Source organism: Haemorhous mexicanus, chromosome 1 (assembly GCF_027477595.1).
Source record: "Haemorhous mexicanus isolate bHaeMex1 chromosome 1, bHaeMex1.pri, whole genome shotgun sequence".
Lineage (NCBI taxonomy): Eukaryota > Metazoa > Chordata > Aves > Passeriformes > Fringillidae > Haemorhous > Haemorhous mexicanus.
In genome coordinates, this window is record NC_082341.1 from 131,695,904 (window position 1) to 131,712,156 (window position 16,253).

General features: G+C 35.6%; 2 protein-coding genes across 2 annotated transcripts in view; one reads left to right on the plus strand and one right to left on the minus strand.

Annotated features, from left to right (window-relative positions):
* The window catches only part of CPNE3 (copine 3), a 71,017-nt gene that overhangs the window by 53,531 nt on the left and 1,233 nt on the right, over window positions 1–16,253 (plus strand). The window lies entirely within an intron of this gene.
* The window catches only part of CNGB3 (cyclic nucleotide gated channel subunit beta 3), a 60,278-nt gene that overhangs the window by 21,427 nt on the left and 22,598 nt on the right, over window positions 1–16,253 (minus strand). The window contains exons 4-10 of the mRNA XM_059863251.1: window positions 12,334–12,488; window positions 10,658–10,861; window positions 9,872–10,080; window positions 7,979–8,029; window positions 5,881–5,967; window positions 4,177–4,241; window positions 590–712 (exon numbers count right to left, since the gene is read on the minus strand). Coding sequence (XP_059719234.1) covers window positions 590–712; window positions 4,177–4,241; window positions 5,881–5,967; window positions 7,979–8,029; window positions 9,872–10,080; window positions 10,658–10,861; window positions 12,334–12,488 — 894 coding nt within the window. The remainder of the gene's footprint in view (window positions 1–589; window positions 713–4,176; window positions 4,242–5,880; window positions 5,968–7,978; window positions 8,030–9,871; window positions 10,081–10,657; window positions 10,862–12,333; window positions 12,489–16,253) is intronic.

The following is a 16,253-nucleotide window of genomic DNA, read 5'->3' on the forward strand; positions in this document are numbered from 1 at the left end:
CTTAATAAATGGTCCTTTGCACCCAACCCGTTCTGTCACAAGGAGTTTGTGGAAATTTGTGCCAAAATCCACTAGTTTCCTCTGAAGACACTCTGCCACATGTTTAAACATGACCTTCTTAAAAGATGAGAGAGAGCTGGTGGAATTTTTTCAGACCAATCACCATCGTGTAGAGGGACTAAAATGTTGCACTTTAATGACACAATGCTGTGTGACAACGAAAAAAACCTCCCAAACTGTCCCTGTGTTTCCTTTGAGGGATTGCTATACAATCCTTCTGACAGTTCCCACATGCATATGCAATAGGCAAGTTCAATTTATGACCCTTGTTGCTTTCTAAATGTTTAATTAAGACAGCACTTAGCACTGACTCATAAACCTATAAAAGCTGAAAGTGGTGAACTGATTATTCACTGCACCTGGCCTCCAAATATGTGTTAGTATTGAAAGCTGCTTATCAGCAGTCATGATACTAAAAGTTTGCTATCCAAGCACTTAAAAAGTAAGCAGTGGCATGGGAGAAGGATGGGGAGGCAGGAATGAGCAAAATAATAAAAAAAAAAATCTCTTGAAAAAGAAAAGGACTTACATGTTTCCTTCGCCATCGTACACCCATCTAGTGCTGCCAATTCCTTCATAGTCTGAAGCCCAGTAATAGAGGCATGCATTAATGTGCAAGATAAACAGCAAGTATCCAGTTGTTCGAATGACCCTATAAAAGTCAACAGATTCCTGTAAAGCAACTTAAATTTTTCCTTTTTTTTTTTTTTTTCATATAGAGCCCATAACTTTTTTGGATTAACAATGGTAATGTTAAGCATTAGCTAAGTGGTTCCCCACCTGTATTGAGTCTATGAAAAAAATAGCTGGCAGTTACCCATCTCTCACATGTGTCCAAGGTCAAATAAATATCTTCCCTAGAATATTTGACATGGGGTAATTTTTAAATTATGGTTCCCTGAGGAGTTTATTGTCCACTTCTTTAAATGGCTATGAATATTTCCAGAAATTTGAAGCTATATTTATGAGGGTACAGGGTAAAAAATATTGTGTTTCCCAAACTCTATCCAAGATAGGCTCTAGACTTGTGCACAAAAGCCAAGAAATGTCTGAGGTCAGAAATTAACTGATTTACAAGACCTCTAGTATAAAACCTGCAGTAGATCCTCTAAATAGCATGATTTAGTCACTACAGCAGGAGTTATATCATTCCTAATCCCAGTTCTTATGCTTGTGGCCGGTGTTTTGAAGAATACCAATGATTAAGCATCAAGCAGCTTTCTGCTTAATACAATAATGATCTCATTGTGTAACCTCTGTTCAGAGCATGGGGATCAAAAGAAATGTCTCCTGGATTTAGATCTCTTTTGAAATATTCATATAAGCAGGGGCTAAATAAGCAGGAAAAGTGCAAGACTTGCCTAAACACATGGCAATAGTTAATGAGTTTATCTGCTGCAGCTAGAATTCAATGCAGGATGCAATACCGAATAAATGAGTAAGTGGTTTGTTGAGAATTTAATAAGATCTAACTAAATTGGGTCTATAAACAAAGGTAATAGGAACTAATATCTCTGTGGTTACTTCATTAAGCACTCCTTTGCTGCTTCTTCAGGTGCCTTTTTATGCCCTCCTTGGCCCTTCCATGCCATTAGATAATCTACCTAAGTGTATTCTTCTTCTTTATGATGCTCACAAATGAATGCTATTTCTCTGTTTAAAAGTTGGTGTGCTTCCAGGACATCTCTGTTTAGGATTTCAAGCTACAGAGAACAGCAGAGAGCTGTTGTGATCTTGTATTCTTGCAACATTCTCCATGCTAGATCTTCTGTTCAAGTTTGAATCCATGAAAGTGGACTCCTGAGGTCTGAGTGAAGATTCAAGAAAACTTTGCTGTGTTATAGTTCTCCAGACATACGTTGACTATATCACAATGAGATGTAAGTGACTCCTACTAGCTCTATTTCTACAAACTCAAACTAGTTAGTTTGAAAAGAGAATCCCACTTGCTGTAGAAATTTAGTTTGATATTATCTTGTTAATTGGTGCCTTATTGCTCAAAGTGTGGTTATACCAATCTCAGACCAAAGCAAGATTGCCACATTAAGATTAAATATAGCAGTTTGCACAAAAAGGCTACAGTTTAAAGGTTTTTTAGCTCCTGCTTGTACTGTCCTCTATAACTACCTCTGTTCTCCATTTGTCAATGAGAAAACCAGGAGTCAGTGTTTTCTGAAGCATGAAGCAAAAAATAGATTCACTTTGAAACATTTAGATTCTGCAGTTTACATTCTGCAAGTGATTTAATAGTGGAGATCTGAATGGACCTTTGGCCAGGAAGCAAAGACACAAGCAGCAAACACAGTTGTAGTTCTTAACCAATATCACGCTAAAAAACCTCTGACAGGGCAGAGTAGCTGGCTCTACTGCTGCATACATTTTACAGGACCAGTCAGATCTTGCTCTGTGTGTCTTAGCCTTTTCAAATGAGCATCTTTCCTGTTTTTGACATGTAAATAAACATCACATCCTTCAAAGCTGGTCTAGCTTGAGGATATACGCATGCCCTTTACAACTTGTTCTTTGAATGTTCATCTCCCATTCCATATTTTCATAATGATGTGAAACTCTGACCCTTGAAAAACTTTATTTGGGTGAAAATGAGTTTTAAATTTGTTCCTATTTCTTTGAAATCCATATACATACTACAGTATGGTTACATAAAAGCTAATTACTTGATTCAGAATTGTCTATAATATTATATATTATCTATATTATATGTTCTGTATCTCTCAATACTCACTGCAAGTATTATAGGAGATACAGAAAAAATATTGAATTATGACTCCAAAAAGCAAAGGATATAATATGTAAAATAATTAATTTTAAAACCATTAATTTTAAATTCTTATCAATATTAGAAAAAATTAAACACCATAAGCAGATGAAGGCACATTTTTTAAAAAATGAAATTAGAAACTGAAGAAGGCAGAGATTCAGAAACTGACAAGAAATTTCTTCATCTTGTGGAAATTCAGTCCTCTCTTGAACCAAAATAATTAAAAAAAAAATCAAAAAACCAAACAAACCAAAGAAAACCCAAATCAAATGACAATGGAATCTTCCATAAGTTAAAAGAGAGGTAAATATAAGTTTTGTGAAGGTCAGCATCTCAAAAATATTTTAGTAGAACTTTCAAACTTTTAAGTTTTGTTTTATTTCACAGGTACATGAAAAAATGAAAAAGCAGATATTTGAACCTCCTTTTGAACTTTGTCTTGTTTTAAAATCTCATAAAGTATCTCATTTGAATGTATTAATATCAAGTGTACTATTTAAGGGCAATAATCTCTGAAATGAAATAAGATGGTGACCAACATATTTCTACAGCACCAACAGACAGGAACAATGCATGCCCCAAAACTGGGATAGGGAAAAGGATTTGTTGGTGTAGGAATTATGCAAGGTAAACCAGTCCTGATGACATTGACAATGATGATGACAAAGCAGATGGGTTCACTGGATCTTAGCAGCCTCACTGGCAGCTGAGGAGCCTATGAAACTTGCCATAGCTATGTCTGTGGACTACTTGAGTTGGATCCAAAATTCTTTCTGTCATTGCAGAAGGTGAGAACACAGTTCAGCAGGCTATGGTTATAATCACTATTTGTGAACTGTGCTGAATTGATCCTCATTGCAGCTGCAGTCAGTGCAGTGCAGGATCAAGTTTCTGTATATGCCAGGTTCATGGGGAGAGCATGTTTGAAGAAAAATGTTGACACAGGCTCAGGCTCATAACTCCTATTAAGTACAAATAAACAGCTTCTGAGGATTTGGAACCACTATTAGCAACTTAAAGAAAGTGTTCTTTAGCTCTTTCAGTAAAAAAAATTTCTGAAACTGCTGATCAATTAAATTTGGCAGAAGCTTCAGCTCGGGGAACATTTTGCCAGAACCAGGCCAGCTGAACTGAGCTAGATTTAATACATAAGTGAGGCCTTATATATATATTATTTTAATGATTGCCATAAAGGCAGATATTTTAAAAAACTCTTTAAATGAAACAGTTAAAGATGTATCATATTCCACCCAATGCTTAACTGACAGCTCATGAAATCATTTGAAATGCATTCTTTGCCAAGCTTTGCATGCTACTTGAGTTTTATCAGCACATACCTGTAGATGTATGCTTTTTCCATAATAGCTTCCAAACGATCATTAAACTCAAAGAATGTGTTATGCTGAATGGAAAACAAATGAAAGCAATCCAATCATTATTTTTCAGTGCACCTTTTTTTTATAATAGTACTGGCATCATACACATTTTGAAAATGGATTTTTCAGTAATCAGACTTTCTATAAATGTTGGTTCTGGCCTGGACAGGGTTAATTTTTGCAGTAGCTGGGAGGGGCATGGCTAGGACTCATGTTATTCTATACAGTCTCAGGTAATTGCTGGGAGTGGGATAAAAGGTCTGTTACTTCTAGGGAAGAAAGGTGTTCCTTCCTGTTGAGAAAATCTAGCAGAGGGAGCTGTCTGGTATTTTTTGTTAGTGGGGAGTTTTTCCATGTGAATCACTTCTTTTCTCACACCCTCTGTCACTAGCAATGCTGTTGTTAGTGTTCCTCTTCTTGTCTCATTGTTGTTTCCAGTAAATTGCTCTTATGAGCAATTTACCTGTGATCATTGCCTTTTGTGCCTCCTGTTGAAGGGGGAGAGGGACCAGGCATACAGTTTTAGTGGGAGTACTAAATTGGAGAACACTATTCCTAAACCATGACAAACATGTAACAAAAATATGAGCTGAAAAACAAAGATAAATTTGAGTCAAGTGTTTTTCTGGATGAGTGATTACAGAAATAACCTTGCTGTTTTGGTCAGAGTACTGCAGGTGAACGACTTCTACTTCCTCATATATTTATAATTGCTTGGGCAACATGATCACAAAGAATTATATGCATTTTGTCTCGTCCTGAAATTCCAGTAATTTTCCTGTAAGTGATCATATGTATCAACAGCCACATACTAGAGGATGCTCTGTTGCATCAATGGCAGCTGTATAGAATTCTTCCTGTTTAGTATTTGCAGTGGATCATTAGTGATCGCATGTAGATTTTTTCTTTGTTTTTATTGAATACACAGCTGGTTGCCTAATGCAAGGTACTATTTAATTTTTCTGTTTTTCATATTATTTTCATTCTTATTTAAGGAATTTTGAAGTTTTAAGGAACACCAAAGTGAAGAGCATTTTCGTTTTATTTTCACCTTTATTTTATTTTTTATTGTATCCCCCTCCAGCTTTAAATGAAAACCAATTATTTGTCAACATGTTGATTGTGTGCAGAGAAATGCATTGAGCCACACAGTGGCCTGTGTTCTAATCCCTCCTCAGACCTTTTATTACACAACTCTAAGGTCTTTGGAGTTGATAACAAAAGTAGGTTTGTGCTTGATAGGTATTTTGTGTATAGTTTTTGTCCTCAGAATTACGTCCTATGTTTTTAAGCACCTGACATAAGCAGCATAAGGGGAAGGTACATTGGCATTACTTAGTGATTTTTTTTTAATCTTTGAAAACTAAGCAGGTAATTTGAGATTAAACTAATTTAAATAATGTGAAAAACCTAGCTTTAATCAAAAAATACTTTTTTGATATTAAGAAATAATAAAGCCAGAAAAAAAAATAAAGAAAATAAGGGCTTAATTTGGCTAGACTATGACTTGTATTTTTTGTTTCTTTATTAAGTTATGTTGTACCTTAGCCTGAAGATGTTTTACAGTTTCTAAATTTCATATTCCTAAATATTATAAAAAAATTTCTGTTGCATTGCAAAAACATCTAGGCATGGTTAGCCAACCATCACTAACACAGTTCTTACCTTTAGCATCCTGTTTGCTCGAAGTGCTGGATTAAATCCAAAGAAGAAGTATAAAATGTCAAATGGAAACACTGATATCACATCAAGCTGTTAAAGAGCAGAGAGGTCAATTTAAACTTCAAAGTAATCATAATGTATTTATTTGCTGCCAAAAACTTGCTTAGACTGAATCATGACGGTGATAATACTTGAAGAGCCAGCATGCTAAGCATGTAGCTTCCTAGGTACTGGCAGGTAAGATTATCTCCTTGAAAACACCAACAGCTTGGCTCTGCTCTGCTTTTGAATCCCTTGTGCCAGAGATTTTAATCTGTTTCATGTGGATTATTAACAGTATCTCATATATTTGATTATTAATACATTCTGTTTTTTCAGTTGTAGTTCTGATCAGACTAAAAAGTTTGGCATGGAGCTGGTGAGTGCAGGTGGGAAGGCCACTACACTAGCACATCTTAAAAGTCCTTTAAAACACTTCTTAAAAGCAATTCTTAAAAGTCTTTCTTAAAAGTTTTTAAAACAAGGCTACCTAAAAAAATTTGGTAGCACAATGGGTTAGATTTCTTGCTTGCAACCTGCAGAAGGCATGTGTTGCAAACAACAGATTCATCGTAGGATGATAAGTTTGGCTGGGCTATTTTTGTTTGTTTGTTTGGTTGGTTTGGGGTTTTTTTAAATAGATTTTTCTTCTATCAAATTTGTATGCTGCTTCTTCCCATACCACTAAGCTTTTCAATATCTCCCTGCAGTCCATCAACTATGTGATTACTCTTCTTATGTGTATGTTTATTCTTTCCTAAGGTAGAGAAGGAAAGCTGTGACAAATTTATCTTTTCCTTTTTAAAGATCTTGGGATACTTTGCTTTGTTGCTGTTATTGCTTGGAAGGAAGAGAGGGATGTGGAATTCTGGGCTTCATCTCACTGAATCAGAAATGCCTTTGCTCTGAGGGGTGTAAATCGTGTTGTCAGCAACCAGCCTGCAGCTCTGACATTTTATTAGATGCAGGAAAGAGGAAATTAATACCTGAACAGTGTTCAAAGCAAACTAAAAAATGGATTGAGAGATACAGCCTCTTATGGTCTCTCTTTCTCTCCATCTCTCAGACGTATGTCTAAGAGGAGAGAAAATTTAGTCAAAAGTGCATTAATATCAGTAACTGCTAATTAGTACTTAATCATCTGAGAAATTCCCACATTATATCTATGTCTTGCATGTCATGAGTACACTCAAATTTCATTAGTTTTTTCAGAAATCAAGAGCCCTAAACATACAGCAAGTGTGAACTTAAAATAAACCCATACAAATTCACTTTGGTCTCTTGATTTAAGTTTCACTCTGTTGAACATATTTGACTGTATGGGGTATATCCTGCACTTTTGGATAGCTTAATATCAAGTATTTAAATAATGATACCACAGTCACTGAGAAAACAATAACTCTGAACAAGGCAGGTGCAAAAGTAGAGAAGAGGAGAGGGCAATAACTGAGATGTGTGCTTGTTGTAACAGAGTTGTAAGTTCATCAGGAATTCAGTAAACTACCTATTTTCAATTGACAAAAGACCCCAACATTTAGGAGAAACATTAAGAATTTTCCTAAATGAAATGGATATTTGTCTTTGTAAAGTGTCATGACTATAAAAAAAATTTGATTTGAATTTTTGCCTCCTGTGAGTGATGAAATGTACAGTTCAATGAGGTACTTCAAAAGCATTTACAGAAAAGAGTTATCACCTCTCTTGAGGAGTTTTAATTTTTTTTTAATGAATCTCTGACAAATGGTATTATTGTCTTTAGTGTGTGCTGGGATGACCTCTCAAAAACTAATCAAATTCTATTTTATTAATTTATTATAATTCCAAAATAATATTTAGAATTGCATTTACAACTATTCTCTCTTCCAGTTAAAGACTTTTTACGAAGATGTCAGTCTTCAGCTGAGACATTGTTACATTATATGCCATTACATTATATGCAATTGGGCCAATGTTTTCTGGTGGTATTCTTAAACCAACAGTGATTTTCAGTGAATGAAAAAATGAAATTCCTGTGAACAGCCAGAACCTCTATATTGGTATCAGTCACACAGGTTCTACTTACCCGAAACTTCACAGAGCTGCGGTAGAATTTCTCTGTTTCCGCTCTGTCTGACTACAGTGATGATGAAAGGAGAAAAAGACACAGTCAAGATCAAAATGTCAAGGATGAGCCTCTGCTACTCCACGGTACAGTAGGAGTGATGACTGTTAAATTAATGATGGTCTAAAAGTATGAATGGAGAAATATCTGTAGGTATTTCTCAGAAAAAGTACTGTTATTAGTCTAGCTTACATTAGATCAGATTGTATTAGAATGACTTGAAAAAATGAGATTTGGGGTTTGTCTGATTTTTTCCAATCTGGATGTTGGTCTAGAAAAGTGCATTATATTTTTTCCACAAAACTTCCCTCTCAAGACATTTGTACGACTTTATGTTCAACCCAACCCCCTTCAATTTCATGGCAAAAAATGCATTTATCTGCAGTGATTCCAAGAAAAAACCTCAAAGAGTTTTTCAAATGATGCCATACAAAATTAGCTCTTTGAAAGCCAACATTAACATGCTAGCATTACTAGCATTACAATAATCAACACTGCATTCATTAGTAATGATTAGCTTTTTATTTTTAAATTGTTCTTCACGGGAACTGATCCTAATATAATAAGAAAAGATAATCACAACTATATCAAGAAATTTATCTATTTTTGTACTTTCTGTATTTATATCAGGGAAACTTTAAAAATAGCTTTAAGATCTTAATTGTATTTCCATTCCAACTTTCACTATTATCAGTTTAAACATTAAACTAAATGCAAGAGATCAGGCAGGAAATGGTTTCTGTGCACTAAAATCTGTGAAATGTAGAAACAGCTTCAAGGGAAATACAAGCTGAGCTTCGTTTGTCAGAGATTTAACTTTGTTCATAAAAATTGAGTTTTGTGGATTTAGGCAAGATCTAGTTACTGAATGTCTTAGTGTGGAAAAATACATTCCACTGAACTGCATTTAATACCTATTGAAATTATATTTGCACAGCTTGGTCTGTAAAGGTATCAGCAATATCGTATATATGTGATGTATAAATTTTTTGGTAAAAGCATTGAAGTAAAGCTAGTTCCAAATTAGATTTGAAGATATATAAATTTGAATTTTCTGTCTGTTGGGTATAGTAATGTCAGGCTGAAGTTATCAAATTTTTTATTTTTCTGAATTAGGTATCTTTTTTCTGTAACATGTCAAAGAATCAAAAGCAGGGAAGACTTTAAAAAAAAGTTAACATTCTAGATACCCTTTGGTAGATTAAAGGCAAACTTTCAGATACTTGTTTAAAATTTTATTTTACATTTTCTATGAAAAGATAACACAAAAATTGCAGCAAGAATCAAAATTGAACATACTTATTTCCCCCAAAAAGATTATCTCAAATAAATTATTTTCAAAGTATCCTAAAATTACAGGGATTTGTTCTGATTTCGGAAAAAAATAAAACCACCATGTCACAATCTGTTACTAAGCATGCATATCCTGTCCAACCCTAGCAGAATATGCCCTGTCTTCAACTGTGATTCTGGTACAAGGCAAATAGGTGAAAGTTTCACACAAATATACAAACAGATATATATATGCACAAGTACATATGACAACTGATTCCAGTGAGGAATCTGTTTTGAACTGTATGCCTGTTTCACTTGTTCTCATCTGTTACTTTCAAATCTGAAATCTTGAGTTTTTTCAATTTTTAAGAATTCAGGTCATGGATATGTTTCCTCCTACATAGGATAATGGAATGTCAGTCTAGAATGGAAGGTCAATGATTAAAATATGTGTATCCTTTGATAGTTAAAAAAAGTGACATAGATTTGACCTTGTGATAGAAAGAAGGGTCAGCTCTGATGAATATCTATGCTCTAACACACCACTACTGCCCATGGAAGTCCCACTTCAATACTTACTATTATATCTCCCCCTTTGATAAACCGCACTCGGGGCTGGAAAATCACCAAGTCGCAGAGGTAGCAGATGTCACAGATGACATCAATGACAAACCAGTATATGGTGTTACTGGGGGTTTGGTAGGGGAACACGTAGCGCAGGGGAATGAACCAGCAGTTCCAGTTGTAGGCGATTGTCACGAGCATGAGCCACGCCACGTAACGGCGATCTGAAAGGAAGAAGGTTGAACAGACAGGGGTGAACTCAGAGCCTGTTTCCAGGTTTTTAGACATGTTCATTCTGCTGCAGTCTCCGGGAATGCTTCAGCCCAGACCAACCTACCATTCTCCCTTTTGCAAGTGGAAGGCTGCTAAAGTGATGCAGCTTGGAAATAGGAGTCACAGAAGGAATTTGCAAAAATGAGAGCATATTCAATGCATCTGAAGAAACTTATATGATCAAATACAATTATTGCATATAAGATATTGCATCTTGCTCATGTATATTATAACTGACAAAAGAATTATTTGGCCCTAATGAATGGTACAAATTCCACATCAAGAAACAGAAGGCTTGGGTTCTAATTCTCACCAGTTTGCATTACACTGTTTTGCATACCATCTTTAAAACTGATGTCACTTTTCCCTGTTTGTTGTTAAGGACAGGACCTCTGTATCCCTGGGAGCAGCAAACTAGAATGTGTATCTTATGGTGCCTCACTGGTGTGAGCCTGTGTAAGCCAGCATATAATACCAGGTCACTTCAGTATGACTTTACCCCATTCTATTACACAGCTTTAAATTTACCTGTGTATGAGTCAATGGTATCTGGTAGCTTCATATACTCCATGTATTTTTTCAGTGGAGGTTTTTTGAATTTACAGCACAGCATATCGCAGTAATGATCCTCCTCTGGCTTTGCTTCTGCCTCCTCTTTTTTTTCTTCTTTTTTTTCATCCTTTTTTTCATCTTTTTTTTCATCTTTTTTTTCAGGTGGAGGCTTTTTTGGTGCTAGACACATAGATTACCAAAAACATTGGCATTTTAATAATGGCTCAAATAATTCACCCTGTTTTAACATGAAGAAAAGCTTCATCATGTTAAAATATCTTCTAAAAACACTGGGCAGTGACTAAATTCATTATATGAAATACACAGAAAAACACTTGAAGAATGAAAATAGGAAACATAGAAAAACACTTGAAGAATAAAATCACCACTGGTATGAACATGTACATCTGCATTCTGAACAGGGCACTTATGTTTTAGAGTGCAATATCTATATTGCTGAATTTCCCTGGACAATGCTTACAAGTTATACCTTTTACAAAACTGACAAGAAAATTGTTAATTCATAATTTAGCATTAATTAACACAACTGAGCATTTCTCTTTACATGACTGTTGCAAAGAATGAATGCAGTGAGGATGGAGATAAGAAAAGACACCTGTGCCATGGGCTGATCTCTCCCCTTTTCTGAGATCTGATATGCAAGATGCAGCAGGTGAAACTTGTGGGAAGCCTATAGTTTTTTTACATTTCTAGGCTTTTAAAAGTCTTGTAGCACTCCTTTGAACCCAGTTCTTCCATCTTTGAGCTGGATAATCTTGTTTGCACATGTGTCCTATTAATTCTGGTGGCTTTACCTCTGATTAGGATACAAGGTCTTAGCAGTAAACTGACAAACTGGATCTATAATTAGTTAGGAAATAAAGGTTATAAGTTCTACAAAGAGAACAAAAGATGTAGATCAGCAAGTATATGATTTAGGAAAAAAAATCCTTTATCACTTGGTATAGTTTATTTTTCTTCAGGCACCATTTTTACAGCTTTTTAAAAACTACAAATGCAATGAACAGCTTCTAAAAAGTGCCAGAACATGAACCCACCACACTCAGTTCTTTGTGGAAAGGAAAAGGAAAGTCAAACTTTCCTCCGAAGAGGAGAAAAATGGATTTATGTTTCACATTTTGTCAAAAGTCAATGATTAATTAATTAATTAATGTCAGATGAGTTTGCTGTATTTAAGGTGTGGACTTTAGGTCTTCAGTGTGTCCAGATTTCTGTCAAGACTAAAATTTCATTTACTTTATTTACACAGAAGATCTCATATCAAAGTGACTAACATCCACTCATAAGATATATGTTTCTTCATATGTTTCAGATTCATCTCCATAAATAAACATCTCTGGGGCTATTTCAAAGTACAGAAAAATTCTTGACATGAATGATTCTAGATACTGCCTCTATAAGGTTTTTCCCCAAATTCTTCAGTGATGTCCTTCAAAGGGAGGTTGTACTTAAGGATTCTGGCTTACTGTAGAGAAATAGGGATACATTGACTTCATGGGGCACAAAGTGATCCTTTCCAGTGGATAAACACACTATACTTCCAAAAAAATTATCGCAGTATTTGCTGTTACCACAAAATTATTTTCAGTTTAAAACTGAACAAATGCACAGCTATTTCTAGAGGCACTTACAAGCTGGTGGACTTGCTTCAGGTGAAGATATCACTGGGTCATTCAGCTTTTCCTTGTAGACATTTGCCCTTTCACGCAATTTTTTAACAATCTCTTGAAGCTGGGCGTCAGCGAACTCATTTGTTTGGGGACCTGGATGTGTTGGCTTCTGTGAGCTGGATAAAACAAAAGGGGGGAAAAGGCTTCATGTACTGGAATCAATGGAAGGAAACTGGTAATTCTATTTCTGAACTGAAGTCAGACATTGAGACTGGATCTTTATTGAGCACAGAGCTTATTCAGATCACTTAATTTATGCTACATGGAAACCTAAGTTACCTCCTCTTGCCTCCTGCTCATGTCAGCAGCAGTCTGTGTGTTATTTCAGGCAGAGGTCAGGGTACCCTGTTCAGCCTGCTGCACTAATGGCTTCCCACTGCTGCTTTTCACAAAGTTCTACTGTGGCTGTGTCAGGCCTAGAGCTTTCCTGATGTGTTCACTAGGTTATGAGGCATCCTCTTCATATCTCTGTATAAAAATGTTCTCGTTGTGATATAACAATATCCTAGTGATGACAGGAAATGCAGGTGGAGGAGGAGGGACTTATGCTTGCTTTAAACTTTCTGATGTTGGGAAAATTTATTTCATCTATGATTTTTATGGTTTCTTCTTTTTCTGCTAAGAGTTTGCTCAGACTCATAGTAACACTAAGCTGATATTGCAGCACACACAGCATTTGTTCAAACCTGAGAACTATTGATTTTCAAACACCTGCAGACTCATACTCTGCACTGAAACTAATGCTTTCATTAAGTTTTATGCATGCTGGGCAATCAAATGGAAAATTCAGATGAAAGTGATTCTTGATCAACTCTTCTGTGTTTATTCTTACTTGAAATTTCATCCTTGATTATTTGCTTCTGTCTGATTTTGCAGACTGGGGTTTTTTTTTTTTTGAGTGCAGCTCAGCTGGCAGCTGGGCCACACATGTGGACTTCCTCTATGTAGTGACCAGGACATGGAAATTTTTTCTGTATCCTTGACTCAACCCTTCTCAGCTGATGTGACACATGGATGTATGTCAGAGATGGCTGGAAATAGCTGTGCCTAGCACAGGGCAGTTTGAGGTCTCCTCCCAATTGCCACAGGTCACAGTTGCCACCCTGTACTGAAATTCTGAAAGCTAATATAGGAGATACAGCAGGAAATGGTTCTTTCTTTCTTAACAGTTTTTCAACTCTGTCCCAAGTACCACAGGGATGTGGCAACAGCAAGAGTAGCGGCAGATCAAAAGTGACATATGCTTGAAGTGCCCAGATTCTTGAGAAAATCTTCACAAATGTGAATAGGGAAAAAGTGGCATGACAGTACCTTGGGAAGAAATGAACACCACTGCAATGTGCTCTTTGAATAAACACCATGTCTCCTCAAGACCTAAACCTACTTTGAAATGTCTAACAGAAGGAGCTGTAGCTAAATAAAGGAGAGTGTCAGAGTGGGATGTGTCTAGCTTTTTGAGAAGCAGTTTTCTGGAGACAAAACACAAATCACAGTGCCCAAGGAAGTATAATTTAAACATATAAAAATCCTTCAGCAATAAAATCATTGGATAAAGTGGAGATATGCTCCACTTAGAAGCAGAAGCAAAGGTTTGAAAGTATATGCTTATCATTCCTCTATTTTAAGCCTTGTATATTGTCTTTTTCTTAAAACTCCTCAGATAGGAGATCAGTCAAAACAGTTCTGATACATTTTGTAATTTCATCACAGTTCCTTTGGTGTCACATTGTCCCTTGCTCAGGCCATCTGCAATGTAATGACATCCTTTCTGGTTTTGAGCTAACATCTTACAATTCATTTTTTGCTTCTATGCAAAGAATTTAAAATAGATCTTAGTCTTTGCTGTTGCTGTATTTGCTCAGGTTGTTACCTATCTTATAGTTAGGTACCCTTACCACAAGTGTCATGCCGAATGCCCCTCATAAATTCTTTCTAGGAATAAGCTGCAAATTGATTGAGATCTTCCTCTTATTGCACAGATTTTTTCCAACAAAAGTTAAAGTCTCCTCTATCATGATTTTGGTGCAATGTAGCACAGAGGAACCGTGTTGCCATTAGAATCTATGTGACTTAGTTTAAAGTTATTTGCCCTGCAGTTGATGAGAAATTGATTTTCCTTGCCCTACTTCTCATCTGGCTTGCATTGCCTCCTACTCCATTATTGTCTTGTAATTAAATGCTTACTTTAAATTTTCTTTGGTTAATACAGATGGAAGAGACTGCATGTTGAACACTGCTAATTTGAGGATGTTTATTGTATATGTACTTTGTGTGGGGGTGCACTTTAAATTGCCTGGGCAAATGAAGGCCATTTAAACTTCACTAAATTACTTTTAATTAAACTTGACTCCTTCTGTCGCATTTTATCTTTGACCTTTGTGCAGTATGTTGCAGCAGGCCTAGTTCTATATTACTTACTCTCCATGTAGTCCTTTACAGAGGGGAAATGCTTATTCCCTGGGCGAGTAAATTCATGTGGCCTAGGAAATGAAAATCAGGATGGCAACTCATGTACTATGCACACAGTCTTGTTAATACCTCAAACATATTTTGTTTGATGATAGCAATATATGTAACATGAGAAGTATAATAATAATAATATAGTTTTCTGATTTTTTCACTTCTAGATTTTATTTTTTGTAACATGTAGATTTGAGCTTGTTTATTTAGTGATAAAATTGCAGTGCCATTTTTCTCCCCAAGCCACAAGAGAAGATTTAGACACCTATAGCATAGTTAAAGAATATTACCTTGAAATAGGCTATGGAAATACTGTATTGAGTATACTAATGTATACAACAGCTGTTAAGTAATGTGGCTTGAAAGTTTTCTGTGTTAAGAGCTCAAATAAACAGTTATAAGAAATGCAATAGTTCAAAAGATTTGCCCTTTTCTAAGTTGCAATCTAGGGTTTTAATTCTTCTCTGTTTCCGGCCTTGAAAAACAAATACCTGAGTTCAATTTCATGTTTAATCTACCCGGTGACCCCTGAGCAAATGTATTTCATAAATGTATGCTGCCTGGAAAATATCATAATACTTTTTGCTGATTTCAGTTATAACCCTATTTTTTTGCAGCACCTAAGAAACTTTCTGCTAATTACATGGAAATAGAGTTCTTGGTCCTGCAATAGATCTTTCAATGCTTTTATTGAGCTCTGATGTTGTGATTTATGATTGCATTCACAATCTGTGTCATGAAAATAAAAAAAGTAATTTCTGAATAAATTAGGGAAAATCTCTGACTCAGATAATCAGATTTCAGAAGGATATGTTAATACAAAAAACATGATGGCACAGATGTGAAAGATTTTGGAGAGACAGAAAAACATAATTCCAGGCATCATGAATTGGATTGATTCAAAAATACATCCTCAATTTTTGCTGACAATCCCAGTGTGAGTAATAGTATAGAAGCCCCGAGTTCCAAGTCTAAGATCAGTCATCCTAAATTACTAGGAAAACTAGTAATATAAAAAATCCAACATATAAGTCACTTGCTTGGTACAGCCAGAGAGGTATTCCAAAAAGCTAAATTCCCCTATTTTTATTATACTGTCTTTATAGTCCAAAGAAGGCTTCCCTGAGGAGAGGTTCAGAATGACTGAGGTAGCTTTCTGCTCTGAATTGCCTGTGAAGAGAGACTATTTTTCTCCTTTATCTGCACAGAATGCTGACGGGATTTTAGAAGTGAGCTTCAATAGTCTCCTTCATGATTTTGGTACAAAATCTAGTAGTGTACTACAGTAGTGTAGTATGTTTAATGGGACATTGGATTTGGAAGATTAAAAGTAGGAATGATTCCTATACAGGAAAATTTGAGTTATTTAGTCCAAGTAATAGAAATGAGGACAAATCTAATGCCCCATCCTACAGACACAT